We start from the raw sequence: 21,692 nt of genomic DNA on the forward strand, positions 1-21,692 counted from the left end.
GGAAAGGCGCACACGTCGTGCAGAAGTCGAGGCAGAAAAACCGTTAGCAGACGGAAACGGCGCGCTTTCCGTGGTCCCCAGTCGTCGCTCCGGGAGGAGGGGCCTCCGCTCGCGATGGAGACGAGGGGGACGTGTCCGCCTTGCTTTTGGAAGCGAAAAAAGAAGCGCGGCGGTGGAAGCAAAGCAAGAACACGAAGCAACGCGCACGTGACCTTGGCGTTAGCATGGCGGTTGAACGACTCGCCAGGTATGCGGAAGGCAGCGGGGGAGAGGGGGGAGGTCTGGAGCGCGCGCGCTTTTGATTCGGTCAAGGTTGCTCGGCTCCCCCCCTCTGGAAGAGCAGCAGCGGACGAAAATTACGCCAGCGGAGAAGAAGCCGCGCCGACCATCTATTTCGAATTTGGGGGAGGGCGGCACCCGACACGATCCTGGCGGGCGTTCTTTCATCTTTCTTCTCACCCTCTCCCGCCCTTTCTCGTTTCCTCTCTAGTCCTCTCGTCGCCGTAACGTTGCGTCTCGCGGAGGCTGTAGCGCCGCAGCGTCTGCGCCGTTCTGCACGGGGCAAAGTAGGTGACGACCCCTGCGGGCGAGCCAATGGCGGCGTCCGGAAGGAGAAGACGCACCGAGTCACGTGGGGGCGACGCTCGTGGCGCCGCCTGGCGTGCTATTTAACGTAAAGCGAGGGCATCTAGGTAAACTGTCCGCACAATCACATTCGTGTCCGGTCGGCGAGCAAGTGAGGACCTCTGCCGAACCGACGCTTGCAAAGCATCAGAACAGCACCCACCACTGCTGCCGCTGACACGCTTCTTCTCAGCCGTACGAAGCCATTTTTTTTGTTTTTGTTGTTTTTCGGGGGACCCTGTGACGCGGCCTTGGATTTGTGACTGTCGGCTTCCTGCATCTGAAGCGCCACGGTTGATGTCTCTACAGAGGCAACGTTACATCGCAGCGAACGGTTCCAATAGCAGGTGAGTTCGTGCACGCCAATTTGCGGATGTTACGCAACAGGAGACCGATTGGCAAGTTGGCGCCATCTACGCCCATTCAAGTTTATTCCCAAGTATTCAATGTAATACGCGCTTCAGGACAGGCTATGCGCATATCGACAGCCATTGAGACTTCCGCAATGCCTGTACTGATGATAGGAGGATTGGAGTGCGAGCCATCGTGAGTACGCCAAACTTTTCTGGGCTGATTTAGATCGCACAACTTACGTGCGACTCTTAGCGCTCCGCTTTCGCCGGTTAGTAAGATTGCATGCGCGACTGCACCGATAGAATTAAGTTCGCAGCCTTGCGCGAAGTGTCCGACTCGCGTGAGCGAACACATCTTCGGCCTGGTTTTGAGAAAGTTCGAATAACCCGCCTCGCAGTGCCTGATGACGTAAGCAGAAGCGTAACCGACAGTCGTACTGAAAACCTTCTTCGGCAGGAAACTCCGTAGTACCTTTCAAATGCTATTTCGCCTTAGCTGGTGCGCGTTAAACGGAGAAGGAATCAAGCCACCGAATTTTCCATGGTTGAGGGGATACACGGAGAGAACATATACTAATAGGACCAATACAATTCAATTTAACTTGGTTTGCACAATCACCTTGTGTGTCCAGCTCTTACTTTGCCGAAAGTGGGTAAGTTTATTTCGTTACGGTTGTGATCAGACAATCGGCTGTCAAAAGTTAGTTGAAACCGAACTTTGTTTGCCAGAGACTTTCGGCTTCTTGAGGTGTCGCCCCGTGAGGTGCTTTGTCTTTAGTTAGGCAAAGGGATCACCACTCGACCTGTTGATTGATTGATTGTAAGGTTTAACGCGCCGACGCAACGCAGGCGATGAGGCGCGCCGTAGTGGAGGGCTCCGGAATAATTTTGACCGCCAGGGGATCTTTAACGTGCGCCGAAATCTCGTACACACGGGCGTTTTTGCTTTTCGCCTCCATCAGAAAAGTGGCCGTCGCGGCCGGGAATCAAACCCGCGTACTCGTGCTCAGCAGCACAACGCCTTAGCCATTGAGCCACCGCGACGAGCCACTTGACCTGTGCTGTTCGCGAACACCGAACTCAGTTCAGAGAAGAAAGAGCCGTCTCCGACCGTCAAGGACGGTTTCACTCACAACAAAAGATGAAAGTGGATTCAGATGATCTTATGGACAGTAATTATCACGACCGTAATATGAGTGCAATGCACTTGCTGAGGAATTTAACGTATTAGTTAGCTTTTGAGGTGTTTGTAGTTTCGCAGCCTATAGACATCATCGATGTGAACGGAATTCGTGCATGGTACGCCTTCCTGCTTCCCATTGGTGCGACAATTTCCTTCAAGGAGCACCCCACACATTTTCAGCAAGAGTAATATCTGCTATAGTGGACAAAGCTTCCCGGTACGTTTATTTTGATTCATCCTCCCAGCAAGGCAAGGTTCAAAATGCGGTTGCCGTTTGGGCTGGGCTCTTTTCATCGTGTTACTCTCCCGTATACGAAATGAACACTTGGATAAATTCAATCAATTCACACTAGTGAACCAGATAATGAATGACAGCCTACCATTGTCCCTGAAGAAGAAAGTGTATGACAGCTGCATCTTTCCACGGGTATTCACCATGGAGCAGAAACTTGGAGGCTGACAAAAATGGTTCAATTTAAATTAAGGACGACTCAGTGAGCAATGGAACGGAATATGATATGTGTAACGTTAAAGGACAAGAAGAGACCGGAGTGGGTCAGGAAAAAAACGCGTGTTAAGGACATGTTAGTAGAAACTAAGAAGAAGAAATGGACGTGGGCAGGGCATATAATGCGAAGGCAAGATAACCGTTGGTCATTAAGGGCAACAGAGTGGATCCCTAGAGGAGGCAAGTGCGGCAGGGGGCGGCAGAAAGTTAGATGGGCTGATGAGATCAAGACATTTGCAGGGATAAATTGGTCGCAGTTAGCGCAGGACCGGGATAAATGGAGATTAACGGGAGAGGCGTTTGCCCTGCAGTGGGCGTAGATAGGCTGGTGATGATGATGATGGCGATGATGACACTAGTGACTCATCGAAGCTGTCGCCAATGAGTTCGGTAGAGTGCAGCAGTTTACCGGAACCTTCGTTCTGCTCGAAGAAATATTAATTCCCGTTCGCTAGTACGCACCCATGAGCACACTCATTCTTTCTTTTTTTTGTCCTATAGACCTGAAAATCTTGGCTGACATAGCTCCTTTAGCGGGAGGCTGAAGTGAGTTTGTGAACATCGTTCAATTTGCTGATCATATCAAGTACTTCGATTTGTAGCCCATGATACCAACTTTTAGGCCAATATACGCAAATTTTCAGCGACAAAACTGCGTTCCAAAGGTTGCGTTTCCCTCGCCACATTCTTCCCGCCCATTTGCTGACGTCACACGAGCTGACGTTAGTATGAGGACACACCGCGCCTAGCCTATTTCACCTCCACTACCTGGGTGTGGACAAAGCAAAGGCGCGATATTAACGAGGAAAGTAGTGAACTTTAAATTTATGAAGCCCCAGATCAGAATTAAAACACATTGCACGCCGATGTGACGTCATCATGGTACTTGGTGCTGCTGCCACGAACGGCGCGTTGTGTTTTCTGTTCTGCCGGGCATTGTTGATAAACTACGGTTCCATAATTGCGCTGAATAATGAATTACAGCAGTTGCGTTGACCAATTCAACCCGACGAATCTACCCTGGAGTGCGTTTGAAAGTCCAATTGCCGTAAATTCACTGAAAACGGTGTCGCTACCGTTCTAGTACTACAAGAAATAACGCGGCGGACGAAAGATTTCGTGACGTCATAGAAATATGGCCGGAAAGTGAACTCCCCACTGCCCCATCTGTAATTTCGGGGTTATTTGTTTTGAAGTGTAAGCTAAAACCGCTGTCACTGTCTCAATGGACCAACCTTGTATTTTGTATTCCTGGCCCCGTTCACACTGTCCTCCCAATGGCTAGAGTCATAAAATCGACCAATACTAACCGTTTCAACCTTCTGTCGTAATCTGGAAGCCTATGCGGTTGTTGTATTCTTCCCCTTACGAAAATGTTATATATCACTATATACAGGGTGATCAAAGTTAAGTCGACAGGTTTTTTTAAAAAATAGGCGCTTAGATTTCCACGAAGAAGACCTCTACAGTGAGGTTATGCGCCCAGGGGGACATATAAATAGAATGTAATTATTGATGTAGGTGACTTAATTAACTAAAATTTATCAATTAACTTTTTAGTGGCTGCAGTACCCAGGCATGTTTGTATTGGAAAGTTAGACGCAATCATGTTTCTACGCAGTTTCAATTGGAAGAATTCTTCTAGCGCATCCGTAGTCCGAGATACCAAACAGCGAAGTTTAATTGCTGTTCGCATAATTACGCATGCAAGACAGTCTGCACCGGCGCAAAGCTGCTCCCTTCTGTGACGTGCCTGCTGTGTACGGTGTTTAGTTCGACAAAAGGGTGGTGGCACAGGAAAAAGTGATAACTGGCACCCATTGATTCTTGGCTGGCGTTATCGCAATCTGCAGTTCTCGGAAGCGCTATCGAAACACAGAACAAAAGGCAGGAGCTATGCGCTGGTCTTGACTTCTAGCATGCGTAATCATGCGAACGGCAATTAAACTTCGCCATTTGATATCTCGGACTACGGATGCGCTAGAAGAATTCTGTCAATTGAAACTGCGTAGAAACACCATTGCGGCTAACTTTCCAATACAAAGATGCCTGGTTACTGCAGCCACTAAAAAGTTAATCAATTTTAGTTATTTAAGCCACTTACATCAATAATTACCTCCTAATTAAGTGTCCCCCTGGGCGCCAAACCTTACGGTCATCGCGTAAATCTAAGCGCCTATTTAAAAAAAAACCTGTCGACTCAACTTTGATCCCCCTGTATATGCCACATCATTAATATATATATATATATATATATATATATATATATTATAGTGGGGTTTATTGGCAGGAAGGCAAAGTAAGGCCTGGCCTGACTATCGCGGAGTCCAAACGCGTCCAAGCGAGCTCTCGGGTCGGGGCACCAGTCTCGCGCACAGCGCTCTCGATGGGGCTGTCTAGCCCAGATTCAAGCACATACCCACTTGTGGTGGATTGTCCCATATCCAAGTACATACATCGTCGGACGCGAGACGTGCACGGCACACACCCATTTAAGGAAGTGGCCATGATATCTTCATTACAATATATATATATATATATATATATATATATATATATATATATATATATATATATATATATATATATATATATATATATATATATATATATATATATATATATATATATATATATATATATATATATATGAATGTATATATATCGAAGCAAGCGGCCTCTAAAGGGTGTGAAGCCCTGTACACAGGGTCTTCTTGCGGGGAAGCAACCTTTAGTACTAAAGAGTACGTTATACTTAGGGTTGTTCGTTTTAGGGTTTTATATTTTAACACGAAAGTGTTTTATGCCGGGATGCACCAAGATTTCACTGATGTCGTATCCGTCACGGAAATGACGCCAGTACACCTTTGCCGAAGCGACCTGCCAGCAGGACGCCGCTCGCCAAGCGCACCCACAAGACAGCCACCGACCCGCAAATCATGCTCAGCTGCAGATTCCGCTGCACATTTCACTTTCGTGTTTTGCTGATTCCTATGGCAGGAATCAACCGCAGTTTTTTAAAGGGACCCTGCGACACTTTTTCAACTTTTTTTCGAAATCTTAAATGCTTGCAAAACGTATTCAGCCAAAACACCCAATACTTAAATTAATGGGGTGTCAAGAACGTCAGCCAGAAATTGCCGCTCTATACCCATCAGATAACTTGAAAACCTTCTCAAAAGATCTTTCTCCCTTTCCCGCTCTTCGCGTGCTTCGACCGCTGGAATTACGTCATTGCAGCGACGTAGCGGCTATTGGCCGGCTTCCTTTCAGTCCCACCAATGAACGCATTCGATGACCACTTTAAAAGGAAAGCTACAAAAGCAAAGCAGAAACGGAAGGCGTATCTGCCGCGACGAGCAATTACGGAGTGCCGCTCCGTGCGAGCAAAAACCATAGCTTTCGCAGTGGTTGCACGCGCGAAAGAGAGAGTTAAAGCGTTTTTCGGAAGTGTTGCAGGGTCCCTTTAGGTCTCAGAAGGTTAGCAACTACCTTTCTCAAGCTAGCTCAGTTGGTAAGGGTACGAATGGCTTTCACTTTATGCCAAATGTGCTCTCCTTTCGAATCCTTGTGCATGAGTTAGTGGAGACTTTCTTCGCGCTAGTGGAAAGAAGTCACCATTTTTTTTGTCTGGGAGCGTTTCCACAAGTTTATTTTGGAAACTATCGGAGGCTACACCAAGGCGAGCTTTTAGAAATCTGTCCATTCCGCATGTAACACGGGCCACGTCGCACAACAGGATTACAATAAGCGTGATGTAAGGGGGGTCAAGCGGGGCTTACCGAAACTTTCCACTGTCGAGCCTCTTCGTCTACCCACTGAGCTACGTTACTACGTGGTTACTAATCAGAACAGCTCGCCAAACTCTACGGGACTGCACATGACGTTAAATTGTGATACTTGACAGCCCCCTCCTGTAAGCCATGGGAAAACATCTTTCGGGAAAATACGCCTATATGAAATATTCTTCTCACGAGAAAAAAAAATACATCACCCACCGAAGTGAAGCCTTACGGGGCTACAAAAAGCGAAAATAGAGAGCATTCTACACAACTTTTCGAGTTAAAGCTACATTTTCTTGAACCATGATTCTAACTCAGCATAGCCGCGTAACTAAGGCAGCAACTCTACCTTGTCAGCTGACCAGACGCTCAGCTGTCTATAATGCAAGAACGATAATCACTGACACAAAATGAGGTTATTGTGTTGTTCCATTGTTTCGCTGGAAGCACAAGCGAAAACACGGTGCAAAAAGAGAGCGAGAGAGAGAAAGAATAAACTAATTAAATCAAGCAAAAAAGACACAAGCGCTCGTGTCGCTTCTACTCTGCTTGTGCCATGTTTGCGGTTGCGCTGACTGTTATGAGCACTTTCCAGTTTGCCAAATTCGCTACCCTACTGCCGTTGGCTCGCCACATAGGTAAAGCAAGTTTCAATGCAACGCGAAAAAAAAAAGAAGTTCTCCGTCGGTGAGGCAGCGTGAATCATAGCGCGAAAGCTTGCGCGAAGTGTTCGGTGGCCGCGAAACCAAGAAACTAGATCAGGTCAAGTCTAGCTCCTGCATGCCCTTGACCCACGAAGCCGCCGACAGGTTTGCAAAGCGACTGCTGCCGAAATTCTGCCTTAGCGACAGATAAGCAAATAAGGGTATGATTTATGATGGTATTAATCATACCCTCTTATGATTATACCCTCTTAGCCCTTAAGGGTATCATTTATGATGATGTTGTTGATAATGAGGATGACTTGTTCTGTAGCACAAGATGACGGATGGGTAACAGGCTGTGATTTTATTGACGTTTCGTCTCGGCACGAAGGCATGCCCGAAGCCGAAAAGTCAACCAGGTGAAAGCAAGACGTCGCAAGGCGGATGCAGAAAATACGATGCAGTTACGCTATTTATAGTGTATACGGTGAGGATATCAAAAAAAACGTAAGGTCTACGGTAGCAGAAACGCTCGCCTCTCTATAAAAAGCAGTCCCGTGGTTCGTAGCCGTATAGCCGACATCTTGCTTGTCGTATTCGATTCCATGAACAGTCTTGCGACATATACGGTATTGGTGAAAGTTCGGGCGCACGTTCAGAGAACGAAGCATAGTTACGCATCGGTCAGGGAGTGGCCTTCGTCAGATTCACGAAGACCATTTTCCGGCCGATACTTAAGAGTGCTTTCTCTAATTTTCCAGCAGTGCTTTCTCTACATTTTCTTTCTCTAATTTCTCGCGTTTTTTGCGACCTTGCCCTGTTTTCAGAATATAGATGACTTGTTTTGTGCATTATGGCTGCCATTTTAGCGCAATTTTTCGCCGTTTCTGCTCACGTGACGCGCAGAATAGACATTTGCAGTGAACAAAATATTTCAGGATGTCGGACGCACCGAAGATGAGCTCGGAATCTAAGAGGCGCGCCTCACTTCCACCGACAAATCCGGTTGACCACGTATTGAATTTAGCACATGAACTACTTTAATGCTGCGCAGCTACAGAAAGCGAACTTGCGGCTTTGTATTCTGGCTCTATGGCAACACAGCCTCTACGGCGAGCTGTTCAACTCGCGACCTTCAAGAGCGCCGCTACTGCAGGGCTTGTATGTAGCGATTGATGCGGGGGGCTTCTTTTTATTGTTCAAGTTGAACGGCGTCAAGTTTTATAGGCTAATAAATTTTTCATCACCCTGTAAGCGCCACACTTAAATTCTAACCAATTGACAATTTCCTAAAGGTGGGTTTGGTTGCAGCGAGCCATTATTGTACTTGCAGCTGGTATCAACGCCCAACTCTAGGCAAGAAAATGGGGGGGGGGGGGGGGTTCCATTTAAAGTCGTGGTATACGCCATTGACGTAAACAATAGTTCGTTTACCTTTCCAGATTGATTAAGGCCCCAATAATTTTTTTCTCTCAGACAAGACCATTGGGATTGAATAATTTTGTGTCTTTCAATTGCGAACCCAGAGTAGTTCCTAGCAGTTCTTGGGCAGTACAGGACTACTTTCGAAATAGAAAATGCAAAAGCACAAAAATAAAAACAAATTGGAGCCGCTCTGGAGCATTGAGTTTCATACAGTGAAACGCTATGCTTTGGAGTACGTTTGAGTAGTCCAAAATGAATGGAGGAGGCCCTCCGTGTCACTCTTCGAAACAACAGACACTACACGCGGCGTGTACGCAAGCACGCTGACACTCGCGACGTCCTGGTTTCACGTGCGACTTTGCGAGGTGCCGCGTGCGAGGAGGTCAAGTTCACGGCGCAGATGCAGCTCGCTCGGGGGCGTCCTTGACACCGAAATTGGGTCGGAAAGGACGAGCAGGAGACGCAGGCACCGCCATTTTTTTTCCGGGCGGTACCTTCGTAGGCTAAGTGCGGCCGAGTCTTCGCGTTGTTCTCAAAAGAGAACCGCCGGATCGTCTGCTCTCACGGAGTGCATCATCTCCCGCCGCCATTTTCTGGCCGTCTGCTTCTCTTGCTTCTTGTCTCTTCTGCATGTTGCCGCTCGCGTCGTCTGCTACCGGGGTCGGTCGTCTGCGTCTTCTTTTTCTTTATCTCGTGCTGTCGTCGCCGAGCGCTGGCGAGGCCGGTCGTTCGGCCTGTTGACCCGGCAATTGCCGACGACGGCACGAAGAGGAAGCTGCTCGGTCTACGCCAGTAGGTCAGACGACGCAGCGGCGACTTCGAGGAAGGAAGGAAGGAGGGGAAGACGCGGCCAGGGGCGAGACCGGATCCGCCTCGAGCATTGGAGATGCGCCTCTAGTATCGAAGGGCCGTCTGTCTCGCGTCTTCTTCTGTATCCAGCCCCCGCACTTCTGTCTTGTTGCATTTGCAAAGGCCATTTCATTGCGATTCGAAAACAACAAACACTGCATAAACACTCGAAAGTATCAAAGCAGCATTGCAGAGTATGTATTCCAGTCCGCGTGTCTGTGCGAACGGCGGCAAGCGCTTACACCGACTAGATACGACGTGATGGATATTTTTGTACGAATTTTGCTGTCAAAAAATCCGCCTTCCCTGCCTCATCTCCTTCCGAGCAAATTTGCACCCGGGACACGTACTGCTGGGCCACCGCTGCTTTATCAGTCCAGTAAAGCTCCTCGTAGCACCCTGATTAGATGAACCGATATAATTGATCGTTAACGCTTGTTCTTTTTTTTTCTTTTTTTTTTTTTTGCAAGCGCCTTGGGGCCCTGGGAAAATACCGTTGCCCGTTTTATGACAGTTTCAAGGCGGCCAAAAGTACCTAGAGAAGTCGAGATATTTGCAGCCGGGGAGGGGAGTGGCAGCTACTCGACTAACCATGTGGGTTCCACTTCTGTGTACGAAGCATGTTTTATGCAGTTCAGTATATGCGTTGCCGTGGAATGCAAAATATTTCTTGCTTTTGTTAGGTTAGGAAGGCCATAGGCCCTCCATATAATGATGCAGGTCTACTTATCCTGCTCTTCAAAAAGCTCTAGCCAGTAACGCATCTTTCTTAAAAAATTGGGCCCATCTCCCCGCGAGGGGGACTCGAGTAAATGCGTCGCATAGGGGGTGGGTGTATTGCGTTAACGTTTAGTGTTTGGGGAGTTGGTGGTAGTGAATGCGTTGTATCAGCAGCTTCTTGACGTAGTTTGAATGAGTCAAGGATATAAGGCGCGTTCATAGCCTCCCATTCTGCGTCGGCTTTGTGGCGCAGTGGGTGGAGCACCATGCACATTGCTGTCCACCCGCAGGGTCGAGGGATCGAAACCAGGCGCCGGATAGTATTTTTTTATATATATAGTGTAGGGGGAGGGGTGTGGACAACGACGGTGCGGACTACGACGGACGTCAACGCGGGTGACATCGTGAGTTACTGAAATGCTCTGCATTTAAAAGTGGAGCAGACCTTGCTGGGATCGGTGCAACCTTAGGACTTCGTAAGCTGGCTTTCCCACGTCAGTGTTGTGCAGTGAAGCCTGCGCTTTACAAAATGAACGCCTGTGTGCAATTCAACAACAGTTTAGCAACGACATAGCCAGTGAAAGGCATTTAATTAGCAAGCTGGCACACAAAAAGGCTGATTTGGCCTGTAAAAATGTGGTTCCACACGATATATTGTGGCTTGCGCCTATCATTCTTTAGAGAAAGCCGAGAGAATCAAGCAAAATATAAATGTAAGTTCAGCAAAAGCTGTATATTTATCGTCGTAATTGCATATTTATCATAGTATTTATCGTTGTACTTATAATTATCGTGGTCGCTGTCTATTCAGCTCAATTTATTTAAGTTGGATAGCCGTACCGGATACTCAGGCAAGACCATAGTTTTTGGTGTGACGTAATAAGCGGTAGATTCAAAGGGTCTTCACCTGCTCTTTCCACTCACCATGAGCTTCAACGAATCCTTCCACATGTTTAAATCGATAACTAAAGAAAATAATGCCGTGCTTCGATGTGCGGGTCTACTAGGCAAGGTTCAGGGGCGGTATTCTCGTGTTTGTCCGTTTTGGAAACGTCCCTTTTGCGTCCGTTTTACTGTGACGTACTTCCTGTTGTAGGCGGGCTTCGGGTTGACTTTTGCACAACTGTTCTTGTGAACACATTTTAAACGACTAAACCTAATTTTAAACTATCTTTTATGTGTTTATTGTTCCGCCAGCGAACCGACTACAAGACGACGAAAATCGTCTGCTCCAAATCGTCTGCTCCGAGAAGCCGCGCCTCGTAGCTCCGCCGTGCTTGCATAGCGTCACATCCGGGGCCTTTTAGCCAATCAGGGCTTGCTCAAAATGGACACTTTCGAAACGGACACAAAACGGACAAAACATGAGAATATCCCCCCGGGCTGACGACAATTGTAGAATCCGATAAGAATCCTGTCCAGAGAAGGAGGTTCGAGTTCCCGGGAATATGATGGCGTACCGACAGACAGGTCACCTCCACCCAAAATCGTTTTGGTAGGATGTAGCGAGAGCTGAAATAACCCCCACCCGAACCCAGGCAGCTGACAGAAGTTCAATACGGTCATCGAAAATGCCGAACGGGTGGCGGATCGGTGGAGGTCGTACTGAAGGAACGGAAATTTTCGTGAAAATTTCCGCAGTGTCGATGCAGTCCTGACAAGCATCGCAAGAACGAGTAAAAGTTATGTAACTCATTAGGGATCAAAGGCCGGGCGTTTTGCTATCATCTGTGAACGAGCTCCACAACTTAGGCTGGGTGAGGTGACCCTCACCTCACTGTTCCAACATTCTGCGTTATTCCGTCCTCCCAAACACGTGATTCAGCCTTTGAAACGAATAGATTATTGGGGTAGAGGAAGGTAAGATAGATTGGATGCCAACAGAGAGAACTTTATTTGAGCCCTACTGGTAGGCGGAAGGGCGCGAGTGAGATGAAGTCACCATTGGGAGAGGCACTTGACCAACATTGGGCGTGAATAAGCTGACGATGATGACTATGATCAAAAAAGTTTATAAAAGTCTTCAAGATTTGTTTTAATGGGCTTTCAACCGACCTAACCACGTTGCCTAGCTGGTCGAGAATTCCTGATACGAATACTCACAACAGAAACGCGCGTGAGATACTGAGCGACGATTTCACACGCGTTTTGGTAGCACACGGGCGGCGATGAATCAACTCGTATACTACGAGCGCCTGAGTATTTCAAAGAATTTCACTAGAACAAATTAAATACAAATGGATATACGAATATCCCGCTTCAATTGGTAACCAAAGAGACAACCAACTTGCAAGTTACTGGCAGCGCGCTGTTAGTGACGCTGTTCAAACAACGTCACGCTAGCCATGCGCGGGTTATAGCTGAGCAAACACGGTACATTCGCACGCGGGCGAGCCAGGTGTAGTTTGCCCTGTGAATTTGGAATTCGGCGCGGCGTGATTCTCTGCTGGTTGCTTGATTGATTGATTGATTCTGGGGTTTAACGCGCCGACGCAACGCAGGCGATGAGGCGCGCCGTAGTGGAGGGCTCCGGATTAATTTTGACCACCTGGGGATCTTTATCGTGCGCCGAAATCTCGTACACACGGGCGTTTTTGCTTTTCGCCTCCATCAGAAAAGCGGCCGCCGCGGCCGGGAATCGAACCCGCGACCTCGTGCTCAGCAGCGCAACGCCTTAGCCACTGAGTCTGCTGGTTGCGTCATCAGTAAAGCCGGCTCTTCAACCACAATTACGGGTTGGCTGCGTTCACTCTTCCTGCGTACTGCGACTCGGAGCAACTGCTGTGGCCGGGGACACGTATAAAGGTCTCCCTTTGCTGACTGCCAGTGGCGACGTTCACTTTCGTCTTGCGGAGTTTTGCTGCTTTTGTCTCCTCTTCCGTCGACATCAGCCCTGCCAAAAGGTCGCGTAGTGCGTTGCTTCCACGAAGTACCCCTCGCCTAGTAACGCCGTAGTGTCGAAAGCAGTAAACGTATGCATACTCGAACCCGTTTGTGCGTTAAATTCCACTCCCTCGGTACGAAAAAAAAAAAAAAAAAACAATCCGTCGCCCAGGATATCCGGGGCGCATTGTACGACTGAATACTAAGTAGGACGGAGTTGTCACCTTTCACCGTTGAAGTAATCATAGAAATTTCAGTTACTAAAAGTTGCACCGTCTTGCGTCTCTGGAGGCGACGGTTTCATCACGAAACACTAATTTCAGACAACCTTCCTTGTGCTGAACATAACATTCAGAAGTATGGGGAACCGTGGAAGCTACAAAGAGACATCTTTTGCTCAAGCCGGAAATAGACCGAGCTCGAACGACGAATACTGAGCTTCAGTTCGTTGAGCTGTCGAGTACCAACCATAATTGGTTCTCTTTGCGTTCTCACTGTTGCACGAGGTAGCCCGCGTATATTTTAAATATGGGTTTATACTCTCAACTTCATCTAAGCACCTACGTGATGCTATTGAGTTTCGATTAAAGAAGGCGGAAGAAAGCCTTGCGTAGAGCGAAGGAGTAAACTGAGCTTGAAAGGATGAAGTGTCGAGGATGATAACGGTCGCAGAAAGGTTTAAACGCGAAGCGGGTGGTGCATACGCTCCTAAGCACAAGGTCGCGGGTTCGATTCCCGGACGCGGCGGCCGCTTTTCCGATGGAGGCGAAAAGCAAAAATGCCCGTGTGTTCGAAATTTCGGCGCACGTTAAAGATCCCAGGGTGGTCAAAATTAATCCGGAGCCCTCCACTACGGCGCGCATCATCGCCTGCGTTGCGTGGGCGCGTTAAACCCCACGATCAAGCAATCAATCGTACGCTTCTGAACCCAGACGTGGTGGAAGCTCAAAATAGCGAGTACGGTGACGATACGTGATGCACGTGCGCTTACGACGCACAAGTGAATCGAGTTGTCGTAGTTTGTCGCGCCGAAATACCTGTTCTGTCGCATTGCTCGCATGAACTCGAACGAATCCGGGAAGTGGTTCAAACGCCGCCCCGCTGGCAACGCGCCGAAGTTTTGTCATCTCGGTTATGGTGGATATCGGTACCACATCGGTGAGGCGAGAGAGGAGGTGATTAAATCCTTGGTTGACTTGGTATCGGGAAGGAGGTAAGCGAAGGACGCAGGGCCAACACGCCGGTCTTTGTAGCAGTTCTGTACCACGCCAGAGCAGTTCGCGCAGCTTACACTTTTTTGTTAGATCTAAGCCGAGAGGGTAGCGGGAACCAGGAACCGGCCTCTGGATGTCCGGCAATTCAAAAGTACTCCTGATCGCGTATATATACGGTGACACCACTCTAGATAGCTCTACTTCGGTTGATGGTTGAGACACTGAGCAGCCAGGAAAATGCCCCCTCGTTACAGGGAAAGCTTCCACCCTACAATGAAAATCCCTTCTACGACGATGAAGTCTCGAAAAGCTATCAGCCCGAATGTGTGGACGAAGGAGCAGGGTGCGGCTAAAAAATGCTTCCCAGGATGTGAGCGTGCTCTACTAATGATGAGAGACTTTCGGCTGTTTGTGTCAGTGAGACCGGATGTAGCCTGCCAATGCCGAGAGTCATAACGGTAGCGAAATCGGCGTTGGTAAAACGAGGGTCTCGTTGTGCGCATGCGCCTTTCACAGACCGCGTACTGGGGGAAGGGGGGGGGGTGCAATACCGGGATCAGATTTCCCGCTGTTCTTTAACTCTCTTATGCTTAGGCGAGTGAACTGGGTAGAGAACTCTTTGCGGAGGCTCTTCCGAGAGAGACATCAAAGTCCTTTAGTGGGCGGTCACTACAAGGGGACCATTTCGGCTGACGCGGGAGAGGAAAAGGGGGTGTCAGATGGTTACCGTAAGTATAGGCGGCTTATTAGAGCGATAGTCTTCGCTGGTTATATGTGGTCCATATAATTCGTCACCATAGCCGACATGGTCGACCTGAAGTAAGTTGTCATTTGATTGATTGATTGATTGATTGATTGATTGATTGATTGATTGATTGATTGATTGATTGATTGATTGATTGATTGATTGATTGATTGATTGATTGATTGATTGATTGATTGATTGATTGATTGATTGATTGATTGATTGATTGATTCGACCAAAAGCGTGTCAGACAAGACCGGAAAAGGAGGTAGCCTTTTTGCGGGCATGTTCGCATTCCTTCGAGTCATTTCAGCCAACCCCCTGTGAGGACTACTGGTAGTAGTAGTAGTAGTAGTAACTTTGTTTCACCGAAACAGTTGTGTTGATTTTACCACTGAGTTGTTCACTCAGTCATCTAGACAGTGGGGATCCCGATGTTTTGGGAGCTCGGTGTCTTCAGCCAACCGGGCGAGGGCTTCTTGCAGGAGGGAGCTACTGACACTCTCATGGGATGATGTGAGCTGGGGTCATTAAAGCAAATTACCGTCGCACCGACTGAGCCTTTCGCTCAAGAACACCAATTCGCTTCCTAAGTGCGTCTCGTTCCCCAAAGGCCGTGACATTTTATTTATTAAGTGTGGCTAAAAGCGGTAACGTCGGCGTATTGGTAATTTGAACGCACGTTGCAATCCCGAAACGGTCAAAAAAAGTACGTAGCATTCCAGTATACAACGCCTCGGAGACCAGAGATTTTTTTCAGTGCTTTAAAAGAGAAACTGACAATTTTTACGTCAGGTGAAGCTCGTTTTGCTCGAGTGGATTTTATTTTCATCCCAAAAAAAAGAAAAACTATAGCCAGACACTGCATTCTGTGTTGCTACCATTTCTTTCAATAAAGAAATTATCCTTGGTTGATTGATTGTGGGGTTTAACGCGCCGACGCAACGCAGGCGATGAGGCGCGCCGTAGTGGAGTGCTCTGGATTAAATTTGACCACCAGGGGATCTTTAACGGGCGCCGAAATCTCGTACACACGGGCGTTTTTGCTTTTCGCCTCCATCAGAAAAGCGACCGCGCCGCGGCCGGGAATTGAACCCAATTATCCTTGGTACCTTTTAGGGAAACATATTGTCCTTCAAATATTGTCAAAGAAGGATATTGTCTTTCAAGAGATTGTCAAAGGAAAGAAATATACTTTCTCAATTTGATCCACGATAACTTCAATACGAGTTTATTTCCTAATCTATGTTCGCATCGATCCCCATCTCAATAGCAGTTACCACAAAGAATGAATTGGCCATAATTTTGCGTACTAAATGTAGAAGGGCTTTTTTAACCTTACAAATTTAACTGAGAAGTGATATTGGCCGTATAGTCCCAGTCAACAGATAAATCCAACACGCTTTATTCTCACCTATAGTCGACAGTGTCTCACGATCCCTCGCGCTCGCTTTTCTTTCGTCATAAATCTGGCTTTTAGAAGATAAGTGTCCATCGTAGAATTAATATTACCGGCCAATCTAAAAACCGGCGAAATAGATATATAAACCGGATATATATATATATATATATATATATATATATATATATATATATATATATATATATATATATATATATATATATATATAAACCGGCAATATAAAACTGGCAATATATAAACCGGCGAAATATAAGCTCGTCAGGTTATATTTCGCCAGTTAATGAAACCGCCACGTTCAGACCTGCCTCAGGTAAGAGCTTCCCCTACTCCTAAACTGCGTGAATGAAAGGATCGTAGACTTATTCTAGGGGCGTTGCTCCCTTACGTAAGTAAAGGTACGAACAGAGGGAAAAAAGGCCGCTTTACCCAGCGCATATCCCGTGACCGCCACCTCGTCCATCACTCTTGAGCATCCGCACACGCTTATACACGCGGGCTATAGCAAAATAAAGAAGAAACCATGGAACCGTAACGTTTTCCCCGCTTTCGTGTAAGAATTCCTCGCCGCATTTCCTTTCTTCTTTTTTTTTTTCTCTGTCTGAGTCTCGCCTTCTACGGGCGAAGCATTCGCGCTGGAAGCTGCGTAGCGTGAAGGAGCACGTACCAACACCTAGGCGCGCGAATGCGTCTGCATAAGGATGCTAGAAGAGCGCGAAAAAATAAAATAAAAAGAGGCAAGTTTCTTCGAGCGAAAGTGTGACGAGCATCGCTTATATTCTGCTTTTATCACGACACGCCATTCCGAACACATCGCACCCCTGCCTCCCAAATCAGGAGCTTTTTTTCCCTTGATAACAGAGTAAATAAACACCGCTGTCACACTCTAAATCCTGCGGTGTTGCCACATCGTTCGCTCGTTCACTCGCGCCTCGGACCACCCCGGAGTTCTTTAACGCGCCGCTTCGCCGTTCGCGAGCGAGGCTTCTGTTGGTCGCCTCCACCCGAAGGGCGAACAAAGTTTTAAAACAGCTCAAGTAGGTTTTTTTACGCACCAACGCTACGCAATTTGCTGTGCTACGAGCCGTAACGGAGGGGTGGGAATTAATTAAACGGACCCTGCAACAATTCTTTCAACTTTTATTTGAAATCTCAAATGCTTGCAGAACGTATTCCGCCAAAAAACCCAGTAAGCGAAAACCAAAAACGTCCGTGTGTACGAGATGTCGGCGCACGTTAAAGATCCCCAGGTGGTCAAAATTAATCCGGAGCCCTCCACTAAGGCGTGCCTCATCGCCTGCGTTGGGTCGGTGCGTTAAACCCTACCATCAATCAATCAATCAATCAATCAATCAATCAATCAATCAATCAATCAATCAATCAATCAATCAATCAATCAATCAATCAATCAACACACCCAGTACTTGGATTATGGGGTCGCAATGTACCTTAGCAAAAAATTACTTCTCTATGCTCATCAGATAACTTGGAAAGTCGCTCAAAGAATTTTTCTCTCTTTCCCGGTCTTGACGTTCATCGACGGCCCGAATTACGTCACTGAGGCCATGTAGCAGCTGCTGGCCGGTTTTCTTTTAGTTGCATAAATGAACGCTTTTCGATAGCAACTTTTTCAAGAAAGCCACAAAAACAAAGCCGAAACGGAAATCGTATCTGATGCGACGAGCAAATCCCGCAGTGACGCTCCGTGCTGGCGATAACGGCAGCTTTCGCTGTGGTTCCAGACACGAAGGAAAGAGTGAAAGCGCTTATCTAAAGTGTTGCAGGGTCCCTTTAAAACAGCTCAAGTAGGGTTTTTTATGCACCAACGCCACGTAATGTGCTGTGCGACGAGCCGTAACCGAGGGGTGGGAATTAATTAACAGCAACATTTAGCGCGCGTCGAGACTACGCATTTAGAATCGGCTGCTTTTGCACGTCGCCGCTGTGACGAATAGGGTCGGCTTGGCGGACAATCGGACCAATCGCCGTGAGTGTAGTAGCGTGATTCCTTAGCCTGTTAGCCACGCCGTGGGCTCCTGGAAGCTCACTCTGCTGCACAGCTTTCAACGCTGCTCTGGCATGATCCCAACCCTAGCCTGGCTCTGCTGACGACAGTGACCTCTTATATGGCGTAAGGATTACAACAACAGCAACAGCAACAACAACAACTATAAACGAGGCGCTGTTATCTGCGTGGCACGGATGTTTTATGGTGGAGACAAAGCGAAAATAACTCACGGGGGTGCCTAATTTCCCTTTTGTGATGTCGGAATGCGCGTACATCATGTCTCGTTGAGTCGCTCGGGAATGTTTACGATCTAGTGAATCGGCCATGGGACTCTCGTCACTTTCCCATCCGCCTGATTGTCGGTAGAAGAGGGCGTGTTGGTTCGCTGACGAAGCAGCCCGTCTGGGAGTTGTGAACTGGCCGTGCGTTTCTCACGGCAGCCGACATCACAATTGGTCAATCTGCTTGAGGGGGTATGCTACCGCTGTAGTCAATGAAACGTGCTGTTTGGCTAGTTGGAACATACGGAATTGGGGCTTAGCGCCTGTCTGCTCTGCCACCGTCCTCGTCTTTTTTGCGCTGAACGGTGTAGTGAAATGGAAATCGAGGAATCACCCGGGGCTTCCGACGGCAGTGTATCGGTGCACGCGAGTTACCAAAATGTAATCTCCTTCGCTAATGCACACACAAGAAAAAAGGCACATTGCCTTAAATTGCCACTACAATATTTTTTGTTCAACTTGTTTTCAGCGTCAGATGCCCTTTTCGACCAATTGTACGCCAATTATAACAGCTATACGTTCATAGACTAACTTCTAAACTCGCCCCAAAAATGCCTCTCACTTTCCAGGAGTTCGTCAAGGTTCGGTAACTCATTGCGTGCGATTGTGACGTCACATAAGCAACATCGCTGCTATTCGTTCGCTTCATTTCTGACTGGAAACAATAGGAGTATGAAATAAAATCACAACAAGCAAGGACCTGAGGGTTAAAACCAAGAGTGTGTATGCCACGTCTAATAAATGACCGATTGCCCTTCTGTGCGGTGGGCATAACTCTGGAGTTTGCAGCATACTTCCAGGTTACAAAAGAAAACGAAGAAAGCGCTTGTCAGCTTCGTTACAGGGCCCCTTTATTGTGTGGTTCATGTTTAGCGGCTAATAAATTAGGGCCAGTTGACAATCAATTACGAAACCCATTAACGCCTTGGAAATGAAATCGCTCCATAATCAAAACTTACTACTCTCAAAGGTACACAACAGCAACCCGCTACCCTCGTGATCAGCCTACATTGTGCTCCGGACGCATAAAAGCGGACGGTAGGCAAGAACTTCACAGACGAAAAGGATGGCGTGACCCAATATCGATTTCTAGGTCGAAGTTCGCAGACAACAATTGAAAGCAACAAAAAAGCTTCGCGAAACTCAGAGCGGAGCAAAGTCGGGGCCCTGCAGTACACCTCGCCCATCCCCTTTGTAATTGCTACCCGCAAAACGCACCCCAAAATCGGCCCCACTACATGCATTGATATTACGCGACTGCACGCGATGTTCGACACCCGCCGGTCTCGCGAAAATAACAGGGTCGCTGTGCGTGTCGTTTCACAGCTCGCAAGGCGTCATTACGGGGCCTGGTATGGGAGCGGCGCATTGTTGGTACCTCTCTCTCTCCCCCCCTCTCTCGAAGCTGCGTCCTGTGTGGCGTTATAACAGCGGAGCTGTTGTACAAGCCGTGAGTTCGGTGTTGCAGAGAAAAATAACGCGAAAATACCGAGCGGTCGTGAGTGCGCGTGCTTGCGGTGACCGCCCCGTCCCCAGCTCGCGCACTGGCTTTACAAAATAACTGTGGTTGATTCCTCTGTCATAGGAATCGGTAAAACATGAAAGTTAAATGTGCAGCGACGAAATCTGCAGCTGAGCATCATTTGCGGGTCGCCGGCTGTCTTGTGGGTGTGCTTAGCGAGCGACGTCCTGCTGGCGGGTCGCATCGGCAAAGGTGTACTGGCGTCATTTCCCTGGGGGATATGACGCCAGTGAAATCTTGGGGTATCGCGGCATAAAACACTTTCGTGTTAAAATATAAATCCTGAAAACGAACAACCATAAGTATAACGTATTCTTTAGTACTAAAAGTTGCTTTCCCCTAAGCAGACCCTGTGTGGAGGATTGCACCCTTTACTGGCCGCTTGTTTCGTTGTACTGGCGTCATTTCCGTGATGGATATGACGTGAGTTACATCTTCGTGAATCCAGGAATAAAACATGTTAAAAAGGCCGAGCGCTCGCGAGCGCGTGCCTTGCGGCGACCGCCCTGTCCCCGGCTCGCGCACTGGCTTCACAAAAAAAAAAATACTCCAGCGCTAATGCTATAAACCTTTTCGTCCGTTAATCTTTCATAAGATCAGGATATCTCCCGGGCTGTGCTGCACATGCGCAGTTACATCTTCCTGTCGACTGCGCCAGCTACAGGGCCGGTAGAACAGCCCACTGATAAAATGGCAGCTTCCAGGACGAAGTTAAAAGGGTCTATAGATGAAAAGACAGCCTGCTGGGGAGAGGTCACCGCGGCCGCCGCATTCTCCAGAAGCCATTATAGATAATTGGAGACGTCACTGCGAGTGGGCCACTCCTTCCCGAGACGACTTGCAGGTCCCGCCACCGCTGCCTCGAGTCGATGACGAAAAGATGGTTGAAGTCTACAATGCTGAGGAGGACTTTGCATCCACCACTGGCCGGGAAGAAGACGGCGACTTCTTCGATGAATATGACGACGATTACTAGCACCGCAGCTATGCAAATAAACAGTGGTACTGAAAACTCAACTTTGTGTCCGTCAGTGATCACCTATAACGGCTTCGCCATTCAAGTCTTGCGCCTGAGCGCAAGCTTCCCTGAATTTTCTCAGCTGCCTCTTTCTGAGCTGTGGAGTCTGCTCTGTGGAAGTGTCGGAACACGCGACCCTACGCCCGCAGCAGTTCGGTTCTTGTGTAGAATAATGCACGCCTGGGCATGGTCGATGCACGTTTGGCCTGTGTTGTGCCTGCACTAATGGATGTTTTCCCTTCGCGCTGTTTCTGTTGCTTTGCCCTCAACAAATTCTTTCGCCGTGAATTCTGGTTTCAAACGCCTGTCTGGCTTCCGGTTGTCATACCAGAAGTGCGCTTGAATGCGCCGTAACAGCTGCCGTTAGTGTAAGAGATGCTAAAAACACAAAAACCGACACACGCACGCACTAGTCGGTATAGAGTCGTTATGCTGTCACTACTGGACTATTCACGGCTACGATCCAGATATTCTTATCTATATCTGCACAGCAATACTGTGCAATTTCCCCAA

At 47.9% G+C, this 21,692-nt stretch overlaps 1 protein-coding gene across 2 annotated transcripts in view; it reads left to right on the forward strand.

The window, feature by feature from the left end:
• Positions 1-533: 533 nt before the first annotated feature.
• LOC144162508 (uncharacterized) overlaps positions 534-21,692 on the forward strand; it is a 45,499-nt gene continuing 24,340 nt past the window's right edge. For both annotated transcript variants that reach the window (XM_077693072.1, XM_077693073.1), the window contains exon 1: positions 534-971. In XM_077693072.1, coding sequence (XP_077549198.1) covers positions 922-971 — 50 coding nt within the window. In that variant the 5' untranslated portion in view covers positions 534-921. The remainder of the gene's footprint in view (positions 972-21,692) is intronic.

The sequence above is a fragment of the Haemaphysalis longicornis genome, unplaced genomic scaffold, assembly GCF_048455015.1.
Source record: "Haemaphysalis longicornis isolate Haplotype H1 unplaced genomic scaffold, Haemaphysalis longicornis Haplotype H1 scaffold_12, whole genome shotgun sequence".
In the NCBI taxonomy this organism is placed as follows: domain Eukaryota; kingdom Metazoa; phylum Arthropoda; class Arachnida; order Ixodida; family Ixodidae; genus Haemaphysalis; species Haemaphysalis longicornis.